The sequence below is a fragment of the Asterias amurensis genome, chromosome 3 (assembly GCF_032118995.1).
Source record: "Asterias amurensis chromosome 3, ASM3211899v1".
NCBI lineage: Eukaryota > Metazoa > Echinodermata > Asteroidea > Forcipulatida > Asteriidae > Asterias > Asterias amurensis.
Genome location: NC_092650.1, coordinates 17310286 through 17333030, shown reverse-complemented (window position 1 = coordinate 17333030; position 22745 = coordinate 17310286). Strand labels below are relative to the sequence as shown.

At 39.4% G+C, this 22745-nt stretch overlaps 1 protein-coding gene across 1 annotated transcript; it reads right to left on the bottom strand.

Annotated features, from left to right (window-relative positions):
- Positions 1 to 728: 728 nt before the first annotated feature.
- Positions 729 to 22586, bottom strand: LOC139934600 (uncharacterized). Its single transcript, XM_071928888.1, has 16 exons — positions 22404 to 22586; positions 18885 to 18938; positions 17556 to 17646; positions 16302 to 17170; positions 15756 to 15893; positions 15177 to 15358; positions 14373 to 14556; positions 11821 to 11896; positions 11068 to 11216; positions 10309 to 10542; positions 8193 to 8439; positions 7478 to 7728; positions 6886 to 6993; positions 5683 to 5923; positions 4541 to 4647; positions 729 to 3041 (listed from the first exon to the last, which is right to left on the bottom strand). The coding sequence occupies exons 1-16, from the start codon at positions 22548 to 22550 to the stop codon at positions 2871 to 2873; spliced, it is 3249 nt and encodes a 1082-aa protein (XP_071784989.1). The 5' UTR covers positions 22551 to 22586; the 3' UTR covers positions 729 to 2870.
- Positions 22587 to 22745: the final 159 nt, after the last annotated feature.

The following is a 22745-nucleotide window of genomic DNA, read 5'->3' as shown; positions in this document are numbered from 1 at the left end:
ATTTACCCGAGGGAACTGCGAAATGAAGAGAAGTTAAAATAAAAATTGGAACTCATTTGATTCTCTAGTTCATTTTTCTTTATTTCAATACGCTTCTAAAAAATAAAAATGAATTTCTCCAAGCTAAAAAATACACCAATTGATGGATATTTACATAATTGTTTCTAAGGTTTCTTACGACAGCTGACGAAAATTTTAGAATTTCTCAAAAACAATAATTTACTGTAAACATAAAAATCAATGTAAAACCCCAAATACTAGACGACCCTAAAAGGTGAAGAAAAAAACCCTGACAGTATAGTTAACCATGCCCCTCAGATTATCAAAACTTTAAGTTGAGATTAAATTAAATTTCTAAATCACAAATTCGTGAAGCACACAGCCAATATTGAAAAAATTTAACTATGCAAGTATAAATGACAACAACCTAGTCTTCTGGAGTACAAATAATTTATCCCTATATCAAAAACATCACAGATCATTCAATATCCAGGCCATATCAAATGCCACAATTCTAAGCTTCTTCCTGTCTTTTAACAACATCAACTGATTTTCTATAAAGACAACCACGGCGGATTTCCTAGTCTTGGTGCAAGATGTTTCTCGTTTCCCTTTCACGCGCACACCGCGGCCAATTCACCGACAGCGCGCGCACCGACTCACCTGACTTAGTCCACTCACCGCCCTGGAGAGCAGTGAGTGGACTAAGTCAGGTGAGTCGGTGCGCGCGCTGTCGGTGAATTGGCCGCGGTGTGCGTGAAAGGGAAACGAGAAACGTCTTGCACCAAGACTACGAATTTCCATGTACACCTTACCTGACAGCCCAACCATTGTAACAAGTTACAGAAAAATATTTGTGTTTACTCATACACTGGTGTGTGTAAAAGGGAGCGTATATCTTAAGTTTTTTAGAAATGTTAAATTGTTTTAAAACTATATTAATTTAGACATACACCAAAAAAAACCTGAAAATTTCATTTAAAAAAAAAAGGTGGCGTATATGAAGTATCACTGAAAATCTGAAAAGGGTTATTTCCATGCAGGAACAATAATCTGCAACTGGAATACTGACAGATATGCTTCTCATATTCAATTTTTTGGAATAAAAACTGACAACTTCTTCCATAACCAAATAACTTCGGAAGTCAAATGGTTCTCACAATGTGTTTACTTTTCAAAAGTTGCAGTACTTCTTACCAAGTAAGTAGTTATTGCCATTAATTTTAAACGTATACCTTCCCTTTATGAACTATGTACTCGGGACATTCCACGAATCCTGTGTAACAAAAAAAATCTGCAGGCATATTTCTTGGGCAGGATTTAAACGCACGGTCTTCAGCATTCAAGAGAAGATGTCTTACTGGTCAGTTTTATCACCTGACTCGGGGAAAGTACCGAGTATGCAGTACTTAACACACACTGGTATATGGGTTAACACAAATAATATATTTTTCCTAGTTGCAAAAAAAAATCTATTAAAATGGGACAGAAAGTTAAATCTACTGAAAAGACAAAAATATTTTGGAAAACAAGATCTGAAAGCAATTACCTCATTTTATTTTAAATTTTTTACCATTACCCCCCAAAAAAACATTTCTATACAAACCATGACAGCTAAAAAAAAAAAAAATGGTTCACTCGTCCGAACTATGTGGTCTAAAAGTCACTGACTAGAAAGAAAACAAAACACGAGGAGCAAAAAAAAAGGGTCAAGATTTTCAAGGCAGTCTTTAGAGGACATGGGCTCTGTATCACAGATACCGACCTTAATAGTACCCACTTCACAAAGTCTGTATTTACTTTTTTTTTTTTTCCCCCAGAAATGCCCTTCTGTAAAATGTAAATTTACCTTCCCAGCTGCAGGGATGAAAGTCCAGGCCAACAGAGGTAAATCATAAAAAAACACACAAAGCATCAAACCCATCATAATCCAACTGTATTTCTTTTTTTCACAAATTGATGACAGCCCGTCATTTGACTCCAGCAGAGTTATTTACCTTTTCAAAGGCTAAAGCCCGGTTAATACTTCCTGCGAATGCGAATGTGATGCAAATTTGATATGAATTTGACGTCACAACTCCTCTTTCGCCGCGATATTGGCAAGAGAGTTGAGCACAACTCAACTCAGTACGAATTTCGTTGCGAGTTTGTGACGTCAACATTTGTATCGCATTCGCAAGTGCAGGAAGTATGAACCGGGCTGAACACTCTGCTACAGACATGCAACTTTTATAATGCCCAAAGAAAGGAACACTAAGAAAAGAGGGTAGTGCAAAGAAGAGGGGATACAGCATAGCAGTAGCACTACAAAAAGGAGTTGGGGTGGGGGGGGGGGTTGAGTTACATGCCTGAAGGAGACATGATAGAAAACATAATTCACATAGGTTTGAGGGATTCTGTTTTCATCTGCAGGCACTAGCAAAGAAAGATGGCTGAATCTCAATTGTTTTTGAATCTAACAATGATGGAGTCTACCCTTTGCGTCAAATTGTGATGCGTGGTTTTAAAGACTAAGAGAGAAAAACAAACAGTAAGATGACAATTTTGGGGGGTATTGAAATGTTTATTGATTTTTCTATTTTTCTAAACATGAAGAGAACAAATATGGGATGAAAACACACAAAAAACTACACAAAACCCCACACTCAAACAAAATAAATGCCAGGAGTAAAAAAAAAGAAAGAAGGGTAACTCATGAAGGTCTAAAAAGTTTCATGATATCTAAAATATTTGAATGATGCAGTTTTGAAATGAGCAGCAATTAGGTTCACAAGACATGGATAATCCAAAAAACTAAAGTGAGAGAAGTGACTTCTAGACCACTTAGTACATACTTACTTACACAGGGTGTGCTTTGGGGAAGACGACACCTAACGTCTTCGTCCTCGACTCCTGCTTCGGGAGCGGCTACGACGCCGTGCACCCCGCGCTGGCGCTCTGGCTTTTTCCTTCTCTCTCTGCTTGTCCTCCTCCTCTAGTTTTCGTCGACGTTCCTCTCGATCCTTTTCACGTTGATCATATTCTTTGGTTTTTACTTCAACCTATTGTATGAAATAGAAGAGCAGCAACAGCACGATGAATATAGATGAGACTTTAAAGGGTCTGGGTACTTTTTACACAATGCCCACAGATTTAAATTAAAGGCAGTGGACACTATTGGTAATTACTCAAATTAATTAATAGCATGAAACCTTACTTGGCAATGAGTAATGGGGAGAGGTTGGTAGTATATATCATTGTGAGAAACGGCTCCCTCTGAAGTGGAGCACTTTTTGAGTACACAAATCCTAAACTTCAAAGGTTAATTGAATTAGAAAGTTTTGCAGTGACACTAAATCTCTTTTGAGTGATGGTGGCTCTGAGATGAACCGGAGGGCTCAACAATTCAGACGGTGTACTCTGTTTCGTCTTCTGGATGAGCACAACTCCATTTAGTTTTGCAAATCAGGGGAGTTTTTGTATTTGCAGGGCGATATTTATAATAACATTCAACATTAGAGTTTCCATAAATCAGGATTGTCAAATTTGTGCATCAAAACATGGACAGATTAGTTGATTTTCAAGGCACTTTTTGCAGAACCAGTATTAGAGTTGGCAGCTCTGACAGACTTTTATGCATTGACATCATTGAGCTGCAATCTAAGAGCCAATTCAATGACAAAACAATAATTCTCTGAGGTTTTCCTCCGACATATAAGCGTCAAACTTCCTTCCTTTCTGACAGACTTTTATGCATTGACATCATTGAGCTGCAATCTAAGAGCCAATTCAATGACAAAACAATAATTCTCTGAGGTTTTCCTCCGACATATAAGCGTCAAACTTCCTTCCTTTCTGACAGACTTTTATGCATTGACATCATTGAGCTGCAATCTAAGAGCCAATTCAATGACAAAACAATAATTCTCTGAGGTTTTCCTCCGACATATAAGCGTCAAACTTCCTTCCTTTCTGACAGACTTTTATGCTTTGACATCATTGAGCTGCCATCTCAGAGCCAATTCAATGACAAAACAATAATTCTCTGGGGTTTTCCTCCGACATATAAGCGTCAAACTTCCTTCCTTGTCTTCTCTCTATATGGACACTTGCCTTATATAGTGGTTAAAGGGAAGGTACACGTTTGGTAATTACTCAAAACAAATATTAACTTAAAAACTGACTTGGTAACAAGCATTGGAGAGCTGATGATAGTATAAAGCATTGTGGGAAACGCCTCCCTCTGAAGTAACGTAGTTTTTGAGAAAGAGGTGATTTCTCACTTAAATAATAAAAGACTTCTAGCTGGAAGTCTTTTATTCCTTTCTGAAAGCACACAAATTCGTCCAACAAGGGTGTTTTTTCTTTCATCATTTTCTCCCAACTCCGATGACCAATTGACCAATGGAGTTCACACTGGTCTTTGACAAATACCAACAGTGTACCTTCCCTTTAAGTTTGCTTTTCTGAGACTCTTTGGCTTCAAAATCAGAGTCAACAAAATATGTATACAACCCTTTGTTGTATTTGATTTGTTGTAAACAATAATTAGTTTATCAACCTGTTCTTCAGTCAGTGGTAGCCAGTAGATGCAGGGTGTTGCTTTGGTCTTCTTGAACAGGTCATCAAGGAGCTTAGCGGGAGGCTCTTCAACTTCTTCTTTAGGTACTGTAAAATAAAACAAAGCCCAGAAAAGTTTTTTAAAGAAATATTTTTAAAGAGATATCGCCAGATGGCCACTTTAAAGACACTGGACACCTTAAGGAATTGTCAAAAACCAGTCTTCTCACTTGGTGTATCTCAACATATGCACAAAATAACAAACCTGTGAAAATTTGAACTTAACTGGTGGTTGAAGTTGCGAGATAATGATGAAAGAAAAAAACACCCATGTCACACGAAGTTGTGGGCTTTCAGATGCTTGATTTCGAGACCTCAAAATCTAAATCTGAGGTCTCGAAATCAAATTCATATATTTAAGTGAAAAATTACTTCTTTCTCGAAAACTACGTTACTTCAGAGGGAGCAGATTCTCAGAATGTGTTATACTAGCAAAAGAGCTCCATTGAAGTTTTTAAGCTCACAATTATTTTGAGCAATTACCAATAGTATCCAGTGCCTTTAAGGTGAGGGCTCAATTAACTGATTTGGGCCGTCACGCAAATTAACTGTTACCAGGGGCCGTTGCCACCTACTCCTGGGGCTGAAACAGGGTCACCCCTTTTCACAGTCCATAAGAATATATGCATGGGTATCAACCACTAGGAGGCATGGGTATCAACTACTAGGAGCCAGACTGGTAGAGCAGAATGTACTACCTTCCCACTTTTCAAGCGTTTGCTCACGAGCACAAGTGTGATGACCGGTTTTGGAAACCAAACTCTGCTGCCGACAACACCAGAGCGTGGATCCAGTGAACTACAAAGTATCATTTCTCTAGAGGTACAAAGAAAGAAAATGCCGGTAAGGCAGGAACAAACTAACTAGTGGTGTTGTCCGTCTGAAAGTTTAACTATGCCAAAGCACTTCCCTATTCTTAAATGGGACCCGCTACAGAACCTGTTTGCTGGTTATTATTGGTAACAAGACTTCAACCCGGTTAATACTTCCTGCGAATACGAATGCGAAACGAAACAGTTGAAATGTGGTAAACTGCGAAAACAGGAAGTATGAACCAGGCTTTAGGAAAGCGCTGATGGGTACCTTTTTGCTCAGCATGTCTCTTCTCTCGTTCACGGCGTCGTCGTTCTCTAGACAGACTTCTCTCTCTGTCTCGATCCCACTCCCTTACGGGCGGCTGACCCCCTCTCTGGTCTCGACCTCTCTCTTTATCTTGTTCCCGCTCTCGCTCCGATACACGGCGTTCCCTCTTGGCCCGATCCACCGCGGCGGGCTCTGGTTTGGGCTCCGGTTTAGGGATGCTCTTACCCGTGTGTCTGTCCATCTGATAGTTCAAACAAAAAATTTATTAAAAGTTGGATTTTTTGTAAAGACGACAACAGGGAATAGGACAAACAATAATAATAAATACAAGCATCTATAAAGCACATTTTCCAATACAATCCAATGCAATGGTGCTGAGGACAATAACTCCAGAGAGGATCATTGTATTGACCAGAAACCTTAATGTAAAACATTGTGTTCAGAAAATTAACTTCTTTGCAGATCTCCTTGCCCTTTTCTTATTCCAATGGAATCATTTACTTTGCTATTACAAAAAGTCTGTGACATTATTTGTACAAAAGCAATCAATAGTTAACAGGGGTAAGAGTCATTACTAACAAAAAAGTCTGAAACTTGGATACAAATTCAAAGGTATGTTGAAATGATGCCATTTATACTGTTTGGTAACCCCCAGGGTTACAGATTCCAAGGAGCTTTTGGAAATGGTATCCAAAGCACTAGAGAAGTAAACCAATGAGCAGGATTTCTTTATTTGTGGAAAAAATATTGTCTGATTTCCTCACCAGGCCTCGGAATTCAGCCAAAAGTCTGAACAATCTCATCCCCGAGTTAATGACCTGATGGTCTTTCTTGTACGCTAAATGACAACACAACAAACATAAACAGGTAACCAAGTGTAACATAAGCAGTGAAGTGCATTGGCCAAAATGTTTGTGTATTTTTATAACTTTATTTATTTTATTTTATATTGTATTTTTATTCACAGATAAAATGACCAGAAGCAATAGGAACAAGGCTAAAAGAGCCACTCATCAATAATAAAAATATAAACACAGGTAAAAGTACAAACACATTCTAAAGGGCCAAAAAAGTAAAAAGTAAAACATTGACAAAACTTTGAAAACAAACTGTCCCTATTGTAACATTCGGGCACGTTGTGGAGTGGTAGATTTCATGTATTTATCGGTGTTCAATTTAATCCTTCCAATATTGCCACCATACCTCATCTTTAGTGGCAAAGTCAACACGGAGGGTTTTGGGGTTGCTAGAGGGCCATTTAGTCCCATGAAGATCCTCCCTACAGGCTACCGCTTCTTCAGGTGATGAAAACTGGGGAAGTAAAAAAACACACATAATGACGGCATAGGAAGAGGATGAAATAGGGGTTGTAATAGGTTTGTTGTTTGTTATTTCAACTACAATAAACTCATTTCAAGCACGATACCGACACTAAAAATTGTCACGGACAAGTATCCACACTTTATGTGACACAACATACACATCTGATACACGTGATATAAAAAACCTGTGAAAGTTGTTAAGCCCAATGAAAGCATTGGAGTCACAATAAAAAAGTGAAGGAAAAAACCCAGAAAGGCATTATATTTTTACCCTGTTTTAAACAAACACGTTTTGCATTCGGAGATCATAAGTATGTTTCACTCTTTGATAAAAAACTACACTACTTGTAAAGCTCAGCACACTTGCTACTTTCAATTTCAAGTTTCATGTGATGTAACGACATAAAGAATTTGCTTCCGAAGCAATCTTTCGTCCAAGATTATTCAAACAAGACCACGAAGGAAAAACTCACCACTGCATAACAATGTGACTTGATGTTATCAATCCAGAAGCCATCCTCAGCCTCCAGCTTACCGGAACGTCCGAGCAGCTCCTTCAGCTGGTTGAGGGTGTAGGGTCTGACCAGGTTCATGACATGAACGATCGCACTCTCCGGCCGACGGGAGGGGCTAGGCTTGCTCGGTCTGCCCACAACGCGTACCGGATCGTCGATGGAGGTTCGCACGACCTCACGAAGCTTCGTCCTCTTGGCCAAAAGGGACTCTAGAAGAGACACAAGGAAACTCAAACATTTATTTATATTTCTTTTTAGAAAGCAGAGCCATGAAATTGAGCCCGATATGTATGAAGTAAGTTCTATCTATCTTTCTAAACATTTTTGATCTTCAAGAATGCTATTTCTCCACGATAATAGGCAAACTTCTCTATCACAGTTGGTACAGAAACCAGGCATGTAACTGTAGCTTCACCAAAAAAGAGGAGCTTCACCAAAAAAAGAGGAAATAACAAAATTGCACCTATTTTGTACAGTATTTCTCAATATGGAATGGTAAAACTGAGAATAAAAAAGAGGTAATTAGCTGATCCGAGGAAGAGTTGCATGCCTGAGAAACTCGGCACTTGCCCTTTTAGCAAAGAATGGTGATTTCAAGTGCACATTTTGGCAGTTCTGTGTACCCTTCTAAACATTCCTCACTTGATCATCTTCAAGAAAGCTCTATCCTCACCTTTGGCCCTCTCTTCCTTAGCCTTAAGCTTGGCGGCCTTCTGTTCCTGCCTCGCTGCCTTCTCCTTGGCTCTCATCTCTCGACGTTTCACCAAGGCCTCCTCGTCTTCTTCCGTCTTCTCCTCATCATTGTTGTCATCGTTTGAGGCCTTGTCGTCGCCAGAGTCACTGTCACTGTCATTGTCACTGCTGTCACTGTCATCGCTAGATTTAGTCCCATCTTGGTTGTCCTCATTACTAGAGGTCAACTAAAAAATTGTTAAGACAAGTTTTTATCATTTTAGTTTAATGTAAATACAACCTCAAAAGCAGGGTATAGTGTACAGTTGACTACAGCCAAGAGTTTATAGAATACACATTACGACTAAAACCACTGCAGGACCAGTGAGCTTGTCATTTCACTGGTCCGTCAGCTTTTTCACAAGCCCATACTTTATATTAAATGGGATGCTTTTTAAAACTGAACTAGCCAGCCGGACTATGAAGGGTAAAGTTGACCGGTCCTCAGGTGTTTTAAATAAGGGAATCAATGTGTGGTGAAGAGGTTTTCAACCAGTGGTTTAATCCCAACGAGGCCTGGTTCTTGATAATTTTATCGAGACAAAGTAAAGGTAAATTATCAAGAACCAGGCCACGGCGGGTTTAAACCACTTGTTGAAAACCGATTCAACACATTTTGATTCCCATTCATAAACACCTTTTCGGTCAAAAAACATCAACACTTTTGGTCAAAAAATATAAATAAATGCAAAAATTATGATTGTTCAATGATTTCTTTCAACACAACACCCCTCCAGCTATGAAATGGTAAAGCAATCCGCCGCCCTCGTGTAAACAACTCCTTATAAGGAGATTGCTGTGCGCGTCGCGCGTATCGCGTGATGTGGCACAACTGTCCCGGCCGTTGTAAGCTTGGGCGGTTCCAGAAATTTGGGGCTCGGTTCCGGTTCCAAAAAAAAGCTCGGTTCTGAGACATACCCGGTTCCAATTCAATAAAAAACATAAGCCGCCCGTCCAGAGCTCACACACACACACAAATGAGCCGATCTATTTGAACTGAAAATAACCAAGTTAATCAGACATCGGTTCCGAGCTCACACACACACACAATTGGAGCCGATCTATTTTTAACGAAAATACCAGAATACCCACCCCAATGATCAGACATCGTGCCATTGAGCACCTATTTTCCCTGCTCTGTCCTTACTCTATGATTTAAACAAGTCTTTGATTTAGCCGGCAGTATGATCGTTGTGTAGCATATGTCCGTAGTGTAGTACATCCGTAGTGCAGTACATTCGTAGTGCATGCAGTGTGTCGTCTCTGTACATACAAGTGTACTATGCCTGTACATGCCTGTACATACATACCTACAGCACTGTGTGTTTTGTGCATGGGGCTAGCTTTTATGAATATGGATATATCGGCAGCCAATCACAACGTGCTGTCTATACATGTACATGTATATGCATGACATGTACATGCATACATGTGGTGGTTGTAGAAGATGCCTATGTGTGTGCACTGTGTATGCAGCAGCCACATGTGATAGTTGATACTCATGTCGGCTTGAAGCCTTTGCACACTGTATCTGCGGTCACCGCTTTCAACATCAAGCCTCATTTTCTAGAGCCGGTTCGTCGCAGGATCGGCTCCACAGAGCCTTTTATAATTGGGACTCGGTCTTTTAAAATCGGAACCGACAAAAGCGGGTACCCGGTTCCACAGAAGAGTGGAACCGCAAGTCCGGTTTTCAACTTGGAACCGGGTAGAACCGGGTAACCGAAGGGACCGCCCAAGCTTAGGCCGTTGCTCCCGACCAATAGGAATGAAGAAACTGTCATATAAGAACAGGTGCGAGCTCGCATGTCACGCCCAAGTTTCAACACTTTTTACCGGTCATAAACAAAGGTTTATACACACCCACGTGACGCGCTCTCCACCAATAGGAATAGCGAAACCATCCATGGTATTTATGAATGGCATTATTTTCAGTGGACCAGTGGTAAGCACCGAGTGTAACCCCCCACATAAATCATAGCTTATTTTTGTAATTCTACCCCCCAAAACAAAATAAAATCTTCAGACAACAAGCCAACAAAAAGAGACTTTCTCACCTTTCCTTCTTCCTCTTTTTCCTGCCCATTTTCTTTCCCTTCCTCCCTGTCCGAGTCAGCGTCGCTCCCTGCCTGCGTCTTCTTGATAGTCTGCGTGATGGTGCGCGTGATCGTCGGCTCTCTGGGCGTGGCATCTTCTTGCTCATCGGAAGTCTCTGAAGAAGATGGACTCTTCTCGTCCGTTTCCATGACAACTGCGTCAATGGAGGTTTGCTTCATCTCTGGCATCATTTCCTAATAAAGAAATGAGGAAAAAGTTAAGATGGTGTTTTTTTTAAACAGATGTTTAAGAGTCAGATTCAGGATGCTAAATGACGAGATTGTGTGTTTAAATCCTACTTTTTGTGCTTTTGGTATGTACTCAAAATAATAATTAGCATAAAACCTTACTTGGTAACGAGTAATGGGGAGAGGTTGATGGTATAAAACATTGTGAGAAACAGCTCCCTCTGAAGTGACATAGTTTTCGGGAAAGAAGTAATTTTCCACGAATTTGATTTTGAGACCTCAGAATTTGATTTTGAGGTCTTGAAATCAAGCATCTGAAAAGCACACAACTTCGTGTGACGAGTGTATTTTCTTTCATTATTATCTCGCAACTTTGACGACCAATTGAGCTAAAATTTCCACAGGTTTGTTATTTTGTGCATATGTTGAGATACACCTAGTCTTTGACAATTACCAATAGTGTCCAGTGCAGCTCTATGAAATTGGGCTCTGCTAATTCTTGGACCATACCGAGTTTGAAATGCTACTCACCTTCAGTATATCAGTGCTGATGTTGACGCTGAGTTTCTTGACTTGAGTCACATTCTTAGTGCTCCCCCATCGTCGCTTCCTCGAGGTTGGAGCGGCGGCACCACCCGGACTTGTCTTATCCGTCGAGCTTTCGTCTTTTTCTTTTGAAGCTATCAATACCAAGAAAAAAGTAACATCATTAATTTGACAACTTTATCAATAATTTACATCTAAAGCTCGGTTCATACTTCCTTTGAATGCAAATGCGATACAAATTTTGATGTCACTTGTCGCTTTTGTAGTGAATGTTTTTGCAGGAGTTGAGCACAGGCCAACTGATGCAAATTATTTGTTGCGAATTTTATGCCGTCGAGAATCATATTGCATTTGCGTTTGCAGGAAGTATGAACCAGGCTTAACTCGGGGCTCGAATTTGGGGTAAAAAATCCACAAGACTGTTGGGCTTGTAGCTCAAAACTTTTACTGGACCAGAGATTTTTGTTACCAAGACGAGAAGAACACTATCTCAGGCCTGTATGCTTCAATTTGAAAGGGCAAGGGGCAAGGGCACCAAGGCGTTTTTACCCTTGGTCACTCTAAGAGGAAACAGTAAACTTCTACTGGAGCATTTGAAGGGCACCAAGGCAATGACCAACATGACCAGTGGGCATGGAAGCAATCGTCTTTGTTGCCTTCGTGAAGTATCAGCCCTGCTATCTACACAGTTTCACTTTTTTTTTTTTGCTGTTTTTTTAAACACTAAGAGAAACTTACAACCGAGGCCAAATCGTTTAGTTTTCACTGCAGCAGTCGTCACTACGGAAGGCTTTTCAGTCTCGTCAGATTGTTCCTGAAGTTATTCGAAGAGTCAAGAAATAAAAACATAAAGCATTAAGCAATTAACCAGCAACGTGCAAAAGAAATTAAGTGGAAATTATGTCACGACAATTGATAAAATATTTGAAATGGACAAAATTTTGAGAATCTTGTTTGGGGATCATTTCACTGTTTGCAAAGTTTGGGAGACCAATAGTTCTTTCGTCAATTTTTAGAATTCTACAGAAAGATGTTTTTTCTTGACAAGTTATTTAATGAGAACATCAGGTTCAAGTCAAAACTTGAAATTCTTTTGAGTTGTTTGCCATTATAGGGACAAGTTCCTGTTTTTTTTTCACAGAACTTGGGGTTATGAATTTCCCCACCCCAAATTGATTATGTAACTTTGGGCTTGAAAAAATAGCCTGTAGACCATCACACCTCCATCACCAGCTTCTCCACATCCACAGAAATGTCTAGAGCAGTAGGGGCAACATCAGTATGGGAGCCAGGTTACATTGGTCCTCATCCAAAGTGCCAATCATCAGATAACAGTGGAACATTTCCAGATTCTGAGGCTCCAGTTCACCTATTCACTAAGCAATACAATACAGTTGAGTGCAGATATTCCAATATGCAAATGATTTCCAGTATGCAAATGTCACAGGGGTATGAATATTCAGTAGATGGCATACAGTATTCTAATGCCTCCATTGTATCCTGTTGTTCAAAGCTGCCTGTCATTTGAGTAATTGCATATTCATCAGCAGGCAAAGTATTTTCATTGGCTGTTGTTGAAGTCCTTATGGTTATATGTATATTTTTCAAGACATAAGGTGAATACTGATGCCTTTGATGGTGTGAAGAGTTCCTCATTTCAAAGTTAATTGTCAAGTTCTTACAATGCGATCCTGGAAGACAGCGACGTAAATTTTCCTTTCTGTAGATATTGTAATTGTGATATTTAAAATTGACAGTTCAACCACATCTTTCGATAAATTCTCTTCTTGTTGTCAACAAATTGAGTTCTGGTTGTTTATGAAGATATCCTCGAGGTTGTTTTGAAAAGTGTTTGTAAAAGATCACACAGAATCTACTGAAGACCAGATTGCAGGATTCCACACAGCAAGAAAAGTTCGGGAAAACTGAATCTTGGCGTTTTCGTTCCGATAGGTCCAAGTAGATTTAGCCGATGACGTTTCAGTAAGCCGTTTCTGATATCAGTGTTATAGCACAAGTCCATGAAACAAGGTAGACAGTGTTCAGCAAGTCCTTAGCAGGAATGACATATGATTTCAGATTGTGATGTGCTAGCAAAGTTATTAGAGCAACTTGTTCCAATTCTCAACCTTGTATTTTCTAATCAGATGTTGACGTTCTAGCAAAGTTATTCGTAGCAAACTGTTTGATATCTCAGCATAAGGTAATTCCAATACCATATCTCCTCTTTATTCAGACTGAGACGTTCTAACAAAGTTATTCTGAGAAACTTGGTCCATCTCTTATCATGGCACTCATATCTCCTCTTTGTACAACTCTATTGAGACTGAGACGTTCTAACAAAGTTATTCGGAGCAACTTGGTCCATCTGTTATCCTGGCACTCATATCTCCTTTTATGGTACTACTCACAGTCAGAGGGACTGAATTTAGGGTCGGTGCGCTCGGGCGCATTAACAGGAACATCCACAGAGTACAGCGTTCAACCTTGTCCCCAGATGACGTTGGTTCTCATAGGCCCCTTGAGCTAAGTGTAATTAGGTTAGGCATGTTACATCATTGGCAAATCTTTCTCTTTTGAGTCAAACAATTTCTGTGTACAAAGTTTTGTCCGCAACTGGGGAAGTACTTTTCAAATCACTGGGGTAATTTTTTCTTTCCCGTCTGAACAACTTCTTGGGGACACTTTTGAGAACGAACTAAAAGTGATTGCCTTATGCAAGACATTTCAAATGTTCATGGAAACTTTTCAAATAAGAACATTAGTAAACTTTGGCATAAAGGAGTAGGTAACTGGCAATTTAGGTTTACCCAAAACACCAGTAACCTTCTCTTCTATGCCAAAAATTACAAATGTTAAAAAGTAAAAAGTCAATAAAATCCATTTCCCATTTTTCACATTGTTATTCAAAAATTGTACATAATGTATCTCCAACAATCAAGAGAAACTTGTTTTCTCAATTCACTTCAGATATGCAGTATTTTATGTATATTAACAGCATTTGATTTGCATTTGATTTTTTGGTACAAGGATTCAAAGCTTCAGTCTATTTCATCTTAATCTTAGATCTTGTGTGCGCCCCTCAAAATTCAAATCTCTTCTCAAAACTTATCTTATGTCACAGGTTTTCAAGGACTAACTCTGTTTGTTTGTTTTTTTTTGTTTTTTTACTGCGCCTTGATCACCCAGTAGGGTGGATATGTGCGCATTACAAGTCTTTATTATTATTATCCTGCCAAAAATTCAAAATAAGACGTGGAAACAAATCCAATTCTCCCACCCAGACTTACCTTCTCAATCTTGCTACCAACATCTACCGTTTTATCTACGGTATCCGAACTTTCATCGTCTCCGTCTTTCTTCGTTTCTTCTTTTACCTCCTCCTCTACTACCTTGGGGACTGGAGCATCAGTTTCCATGGGAACTTGCTCCTCCTTAGCATCGTCAGTTTCATCTTTGACTTCACTTTCCGCACTATAAACAGACACAAGTTTCAGTTTAATTTACAAAACCAAACCTATCTTTCAAATATTATATTCATCACCACATGCCATTCTGGCTTACGACCTGTTTAAACAAGTTTATGAGCTTAAAGCAGTTACAGAAAGGAGTGTTAAACATGGCCTGAGGAAACTGAACCAAAAGAGGGCGCTACACACATTTCACAGCCAAATTAAGTTGGTAAGGAGGTACAGATATTTGGCTCGAAAACAAGTTCCAAGCTTGTGCTCAGTAATGAAAAGAAATTCATCTCAGAGTCTCTGGCGAGTCATAGCTAAACCGCCAGATGAGTTCTCAACTTTCCAGGCATGTTTACTAACACAAAGGTATTTATGAATGGGAATAAGTTTTATGGACTCGGTCTAAAATGGCGGTCTAAATCCTCGCAGGGTGGTGGCTGTGCAATAAAGGACCATGCCCAAGGCTGTTTTAAACGGCCAATTTCCAGGCTGTAACCATCTGTTCTGATCAATTGGCAGTGATCAACAAAGGACAGTTCAACCAAAGCAGTTGAAAATTATTACCTCAAAAATGCACCCCTACTCTTAGATTCCCTTATTCAAGACACTAGACAGACAGTGTTGAATTCTCACCTCTTGGGAGGATCTGTGGTTCCTTGATCCATGGATGTATCTTCAGCTGTGTAGTAACTCTCATCACGTGGCGGCTCTCCGTCATCGCGTTGCTCCCCATCGCGTGGCTCTCCATCATCGCGTCGTCCTTCCTCTTTACTGACGGCTGCCGTCTCCATGGGTTGTTCTGTATCCTTAGTATCCTGAAAGCATAGCAAGGTTTCTTATTCAAATAACAGTTTGGAGAACATATTCATCAAACATTTCTCAGCAAAAAAAATAAATTTGGCATTGCCGGCAGTGGCTACAAAATCTTTTGTAAGTTTGGCGGAAGCACGCTGAATTGGTTCTCGATATGTTTTCTACTTGGTGTCTATATTGGTTTTAAAAGCTACATCCTACAATCTGGAGCATTCTTAGGTATTCTCTTGATGTTTTTTTGTAAAATTATAATGAAAAAAAAAAGAAAGTTGTTCACGTATTTGCTGAAATTTGTGCATTTTAGCACACCGTATCGGCACAATAAAATAGCTTGTGCATGGGGAGAACCCCGATTACATAACCCTGAAATGTAATGATGGGTTGGTCAATATAATGTACCTCTGCCGGTGCAGTTTTCTTTGCGTCTGGTTGCTCATCCTTCTCCTTATCCTCAGATTCTTTCTCAACGTCAGGTTTAGGTTTTTCTACTACAGTGGAGTCCTCGACAGGTTCCTGAGTGTCAGACGGCTCGGGTTTCTTAACCAAGACAAATGTTAAATTGAGAAAAAGAGAGAGTGTTAGAGAGCTGTTCCATGCAAAAGACATTTAGCAGTTCACGTCGGGTACATCTGTATAAGAGCTGCCATGATTTGCATATTGCAATCGGAAGATTATGTACAACAATCAGTGAGATATTTAAATTTATATTCAACATAGTTGGGGAAAAAGTTTCCATAATCAGGGAAATTTTCAAATAATTTGTTCATCAGAACATGGACAGATTGGTTGATTTTCTGCATAATCAGGGAGAAAAAAAAGTTTGAAATCTGAAGAGAACTTAAAAATTAACCCCAGTGGTATGATCACCAGACCCCCAAAAAGCTGTAAGAAAATTTTCTTACAAAAACAGACACGTTACTTGCATTTGTATATAAAGATGGTTACCTCATCTGTTTTCTCTTTGGGTGTGTCTTTCTCTTCCTGTTCCTGTGGATCTGATAATCGAGTCCCTGATCGTCTCCTGATACTTGACCTATGACCTTTACTCTCTGCCTTCTCCGCCGTGTCCTCCTCTGTCTTTCTCGACCAGCGGCGGGGTTTCTTGGTTGGCACTTGTTCTTGACTCATTTCCAGCTCTCTCTTGGATGCCTGCTTGTCCTCCGCCTCTGGAGATGCTTCTGGCTTCTCCGCTTTTGGCTTCTCCGTCTCCTCAGAGTCATCTTTGACTTCCATCTTCTCTTCCTTTGGAGACGTTACCTGCTCTTCTTGTTGGCTGTCTGGGACAGACTCTGAAGTGGCTTTAGGTGCCACATCACCAGATTCCGTCTTTTCCGCGACTTCTTCTGGTGCCTTCTCCTGTATCTTTTTCTCTTGAGCGACTTCTTGGTCCGTTCCTTCTGCTTTCTCTTTCGATTCTTCTTGAACTGGTGTCTCCTTTGATGACGCTTCCTGAACATCGTCTACACTCTGACGGTTTTCTTCAGCCACTGGCTTAGTCTGCTTCTCTCCAGCTTCTGCGGCGACTTTAAGTTCCTCTACTTTCGTCTCAGCAGCTGCCTCTTTGTCTTCAACTGCCGCCTTCTGCTCCGTCACCGCTGAACTTGAGTCTGGAACTTTGTTGGCGGGCTCTGTCGACGTGACAGACTCGTCCTTCTCTTCAGCGGCGGTGGTGTCTGCGCTTTTCTCTTCGGGCTTCTTCCTGTCGTCTTCTTGAGATTGACTCCTGGAGAGGGACTGGTGAAGCTCCTCGACCTGATCAGCCAGCGCAGCTGGTACTTCCGCACAGTGTTCTGGTTCTTCTTCTTCTTCATGTTCTAAATCAAAAGATAATAAACATCCAACCTCAAACACAAGAATGACAAGTTTTTGGACCACTGACAATGGCGAAAACAAAAAACTCAAGTTCTGAACTTTTTCTTTAAAAGGCATTTATAAATGGGAATATCAGTGTGGGGAGTCGGTCTTCACTGCTTAGTTATGACTGTTTACCGGTGGTTAGCCGCTATAAATGGACCCCATCTTCAGCTCTGTCAATTAACAGCTGCCAGCCAGGATTTTGTAGCCCATTACCTAGAGTGGCTTTTAGCCTTGTTTTTGGGTGAACTTGCATTAATTTTTTTTTTTTTAAATCACCCTACAGTCAAGACCGGGCTCACCTTACTGTTATTTCATAATAAAGAAAAGCAAGTTAGTTCCAACCTTTTTCGGGCTGTCGTTGACTGAGAAGCTCTTGCTGCTGCTGTAGATATTGCTTGATGAATGAGTTGGAAGTCACCGATTCATCCATCATCTGCATGGCAAAAACAAGAAACCAATAATAATAATCTGAATGCTCTCTTTTAAGACACTATTGGTAATTGTCAAAGACCAGTCTTTTCACTTGGTGTATCTCAACATATGCATAAAATAACAAACCTGTGAAAATTTCAGCTCGATTGGTCGTCTGAGCTGCGAGATGTTTATGAAAGATAAAAACACCCTTGTCACAAGAAGTTGTGTGCTTTCAGATGCTTGATTTCGGGAGCTCAAGTTCTAAATCTGAGGTCTCAAAATCAAATTCGTGGAAAATTACTTCTTTCTCAAAAACTACGCCACTTCAGAGGTAGCCGTTTCTCACAGTGTTTTATACTATCAACCTCTCCCCACTGCTCGTGAGGTGTTATGCAAACAATTATTTTGAGTAATCACCAATTGTGTCCACTGCCTTTAAAAAAAAAGTACTGGCAAACATTTTCTGCTTCTCTCTCTTTTCATTAATTTCAAAGTAAAATTTGAAACTTTGCATGGTGGGAGACCATGTATAATCATGTGCGGATTGCAGTAGCACCATGTGCAAATCTCTTTGTAGTTGTGTTGGTTCTTTTCAAAACCTACACTACTCAAATAAAGATGTACACTAGGTGCTACCGCCAGTGTTGTAGCTAGACCGTTTTAGAGGTGGGCTCTAAACCCAATTTAGTTTGTCAAAGGTGGGCGGTTCAACAAAATTATTCATGTTTGGATATTTGGCAATCATTGCGGAGTGCAATCTTGTGGAAATCTGCTGGGCAGTACTCTGTATTTTGCTCTTAGTGCTGGGCGAAATGTTTAAGTTCTGGGCAGGCACCCCCACCACCGCCCACAGACAACACTGGCTACCTCAAACCTCACCTCATTTCCATTCTGTTACACCAGTAATAACATTGTGTACATGTTTCGTGTTCTCACTTAGCATTGATAAAGACTCTGCTAGGGTTTAAACATCAGGGAGGGCCCAATTTCATAACGTCTGTAGGCACAAAAACTTACGAAGCACAGAATAGTATTGCTTAGCAGGAACAGGTTACCAGCCAACTTTACATTAAGTTTGTATTGTTGTGGCTGGTGCCCCACTCAATGTTTGATTAGCAAAGAAATCTGTTAATCAGTCTTTGCTGCTTAACAGCTTCATGAAATTGGGTCCTTGCCATTAACTACATTTTGGGCGAATAAAAATGTCAGTAAGTTTCTTTGATTTGTCTCTTTTTTTATCTCCTTGATGTTTCTCACCTGTTTGTTGCCATCTCCAACTGATTCTTGCTGCAACTGCTCGAGGTACATTTGCTACAGAAACAAACAAATAAATACATATAAATTTAACTGTTAAACACCAGCAGTTAAAGGCATTTGGGTACTCAAAATGTCTACAGATTTTCATTGAACTTACAGGGTTTGAAGATAATGAAAGTAGAAAGCATCCCCTCAAATAGTTATACAAATTATTTTTGCATTTAAAAATGTATTAACCAGTTATGATATTATTAACATACCGTAACTGGTTAAATACTTTTTGACATAATGCTAAAACTGAGACAAAAATTATTTTTGTGACATTGTTTTACTCATTTCTCAAAAACTACAGTACAGCACAGTAGGCCTAAGTAATATTTTAATAACGAAAGCTTTCACTCTTATTTTCTTCAAACTGTGTAAGTTTTATGTAAATTTTTTCGATGTATTTTGTGTTTCAAATGTCCGGTCTCTGCTGAAAAGCTGAACAGTGACTGGTACACTGATCTCACTGGACTCCTGTCCCTTGCCGCCCCACCACATTAGCAGTTGAGCATCAGGAAGTGTGATGACCTTACCAAACCAAATAGAATCATCCTTTTTATTAACCTTTATACACGTATCATTTGTCAAGGGGACCATTGGCTAATTCTATGGATAACTTTCCGTATGGCACCACCACTTTTTCATTCGATATGAAATAAATACTACTGTATATATTATATAGTATTTAATTTTCCCTCAAAAATGAGATATCCCTTCTTTTTTTTTAAGGAGTGAAAAAGTGGTTGCACCACACAGAAAGTGGATAACTTTCCGCACCTCGCCACCACTTTTTCACTAATTTTTACAAAAAGGGATATCTCGTTGAGGTAAGTTAGATCAGGGTTCGACCTTAACGCAGGTCCGTTGGCCAAATGCCAGTAGAAATCGCGGCGGACCAGCTGAAACACCTTGCCAACTGGTCCGGCTGACCAGTCAAAAATATCGGCAGCGGTACTACAGAACTATGACAATTTTTAAACTATTTTCAGGCTCGAATAAAATGTAAAAACATTCACTCAAGGTTTGGATAAAATATAATAAAAATTACTCGAAGTGCCGCTGAACGCTGGCAAACTTCCTACGATCACGCATACACAGCGCAAAATCCCATCATGCAACGCAAAGGCTTATAGTCTTCGTATTAGTTCACGTGTGGCAGAAAGTGTAAGAAATACTGAACGCTAGAGGGCGTTTCAGAATATTCGATAGCGTGGGAATAGACGCCCTCTATTGGTGAAAGTACGCAATAGCTTACAAAACTAGCTTCAATCGCCTTGACAGAAGATCACAAAGCAAAACACATTCTGTCAGCAGCATGGTCGGTCAACGGAGCAGATTTCCGTGTGGGAATAAGAGTCTAGCGTGTTTACGAAAAACGAGCGAGACGGTGAGGCTTCATTCAACAAAAATTACCAAGTTAAGATACTCTGGATGAGCAAAAAGGAGTATTTAATTGTGTTTAGTAAAGTTCTTCCGTCCTAATTTTGGGTAATTTTGTTGTTATTTGGGGCTTTTTTTTTTTTTTTGCGGGCGATTGGTGGGCGATCTAGTTTATCCATGGTTTTATTGGTCACATATAATGCGCGGTTGTTTGTGGTTTTTTGCGGGTTGATTTCAAGAAAGACTTGGGTTCTAGAATGCAATCATATGTTAAACAAAGGCGCAGTTGTTTTTGCTGATTTTAAAAACGTTTTTTAAATGAAAATTTTGTTCACAAAACAGACGCCGGCACCGACCATTCCATACACATAATTGAAAAAAATACCGTCAAACTCGTATGCTTCTTCATGGACTTTTTTGATGTCTACTTTTTGTTGGGGGTTTTTCTGGACGAAAGTGGGAAGATTTTGGGAACTTCGGTACGATGTATTATGTTTATGAATACTTATTAAAGCCATTGGACCCTTTCGGTAAACAGTATTGTCCAAGTCCCACACTTCGTGTTTCACAACTTATATATAAAATAACAATCCTGTGGAAATTTAGGCTCAATCGGACATCGGAGTCGGGAGAAAATAACGGGAAAACCCACTCCTGTTTTCGCGCGTTTCGCCGTGTCATGACATGTGTTTATAACAAATCCGTAATTCTCGTTAACGAGAATTTATATTGTTTTACCGTTTTCTCAAAAAGTAAAGCATTTCATGGACTAATATTTCAAGAGAAGTCTTTCACCATTACCTTCTGTAAACCCTGTAAATTGTTTGTAAATCCGTGAACTTTTTTTTTTCTGTACCGAAAGGGTCCAATGATAGGGTACAATAATAGGGTACAATAATAGGCAATGTTTATACATGATAAAATAACTTGAGCGATCGCACGTAACCCTCCCCCACAGTATTTGAAGGCAGTACATAAAAAGTTAATGATATTTTAACAGTCGGTTTTAAAGTGTTTTTTGGGGTGTTTTTATAGTAAAAACACTATTTTTTTTTTCTTCCATAAAAAAGTTCTTCTTATCTAGGAATACTTTTATGATGAGTGTTTACAATAAACCGTGGACTAAAAAAAAAACTACCTAAATAAAGATCATTTTGCTCTGACAAATAATTTGACCTGTTTTTAAATTAATTTTAATAACGCTATTGTTATTACATTTTTAAAGAAAAAATACTCTCAAATTAATTATCCTTTACGAACACAATAACTTGGTACACATAAATAAAGTATGGCTTCCAGTGCAGTTAAGTTGACGTTGCAAATCATGTTGAATTTTGAAATAGCGACGATCGAAAATCGAGCAGTTGGTATACAACAGAATACTATTAGTTTTAAAAAAAATAGCATAAAAAATTGACGGACCAGTCAAAAACCTGGCGGACCAGTGAAAAATCAAGCCAACTGGTCCTGCTGGCCAGTTGAAAAAAAAGTTAAGGGCAACCCCTGTAGATACTATAATATTATTTCATATCGAATGAAAAAGTGGTGGCGCCATACGGAAACTTTTCCCAGAAAGTTTTCCAATGCTTTATTTAAACTAGTCGTGTAGTACTTCTATTTCATTGAAACAATGTTGTGCAAAAAACGTGCTTGGATCCCCATGGATCGCTGCTCGTTTGTTTTTTTGGTGTGTTACATTGTGAAAAGAATATCACTTTTAATTTTTATATTAATATAATTGTTATCACTCGCTCAGTTAGCACTCACAAATCATGAATTAAGTGGACTGATTGATGATTTAAAACTCTTCTTCGTTACATTTATAGAAGGAGAAAGCTATGAAATGTGTTATCATATATTATAAACCATGTAAACTTATTAACTACAAAAAATACTTCAGTTTAGTAGGCACAAGTATTTTGTAAAAAAAAATTGTAAATATACCTGACTGGTATCCGGCACCTTCCAATACACAAACGATCAATACAGGGCACCAGGGAGGGGTCAAACATTTTTAGCGGGTAGCACGACGAAAAGTCGTCTCAACGTTTTAAATTAAAACAGACATAAATAAAAATTAGGTGGTATAATTACCGCTCGCAATCTTTCAACAAGGACACTCTTAGTCCCACCTATAGACAAACCCTTCTTTTTCAGCTCCTGCTTTAAGTCAACGACTCGTAAATTGTCGATAACTTTACCGTCAATCGTCATCTCCGCATCCTCCATGTCGTCCGCCATTTTATTAGGAACGCTATTTAATTTCACGAAGCATGCGCACACCCACACACACAGGAAACAGCCGTTGTAGTCAAACCTTGCCAAAAATAATTTACCAATGGCGCCCTCTCTCTCCACTCAGCAGGGCACTTCTGCTTGCCAAATTTCTTTGCTAAGCAACAAATGAGTAAATGCAATGTAATTTTGGCTGGTAAC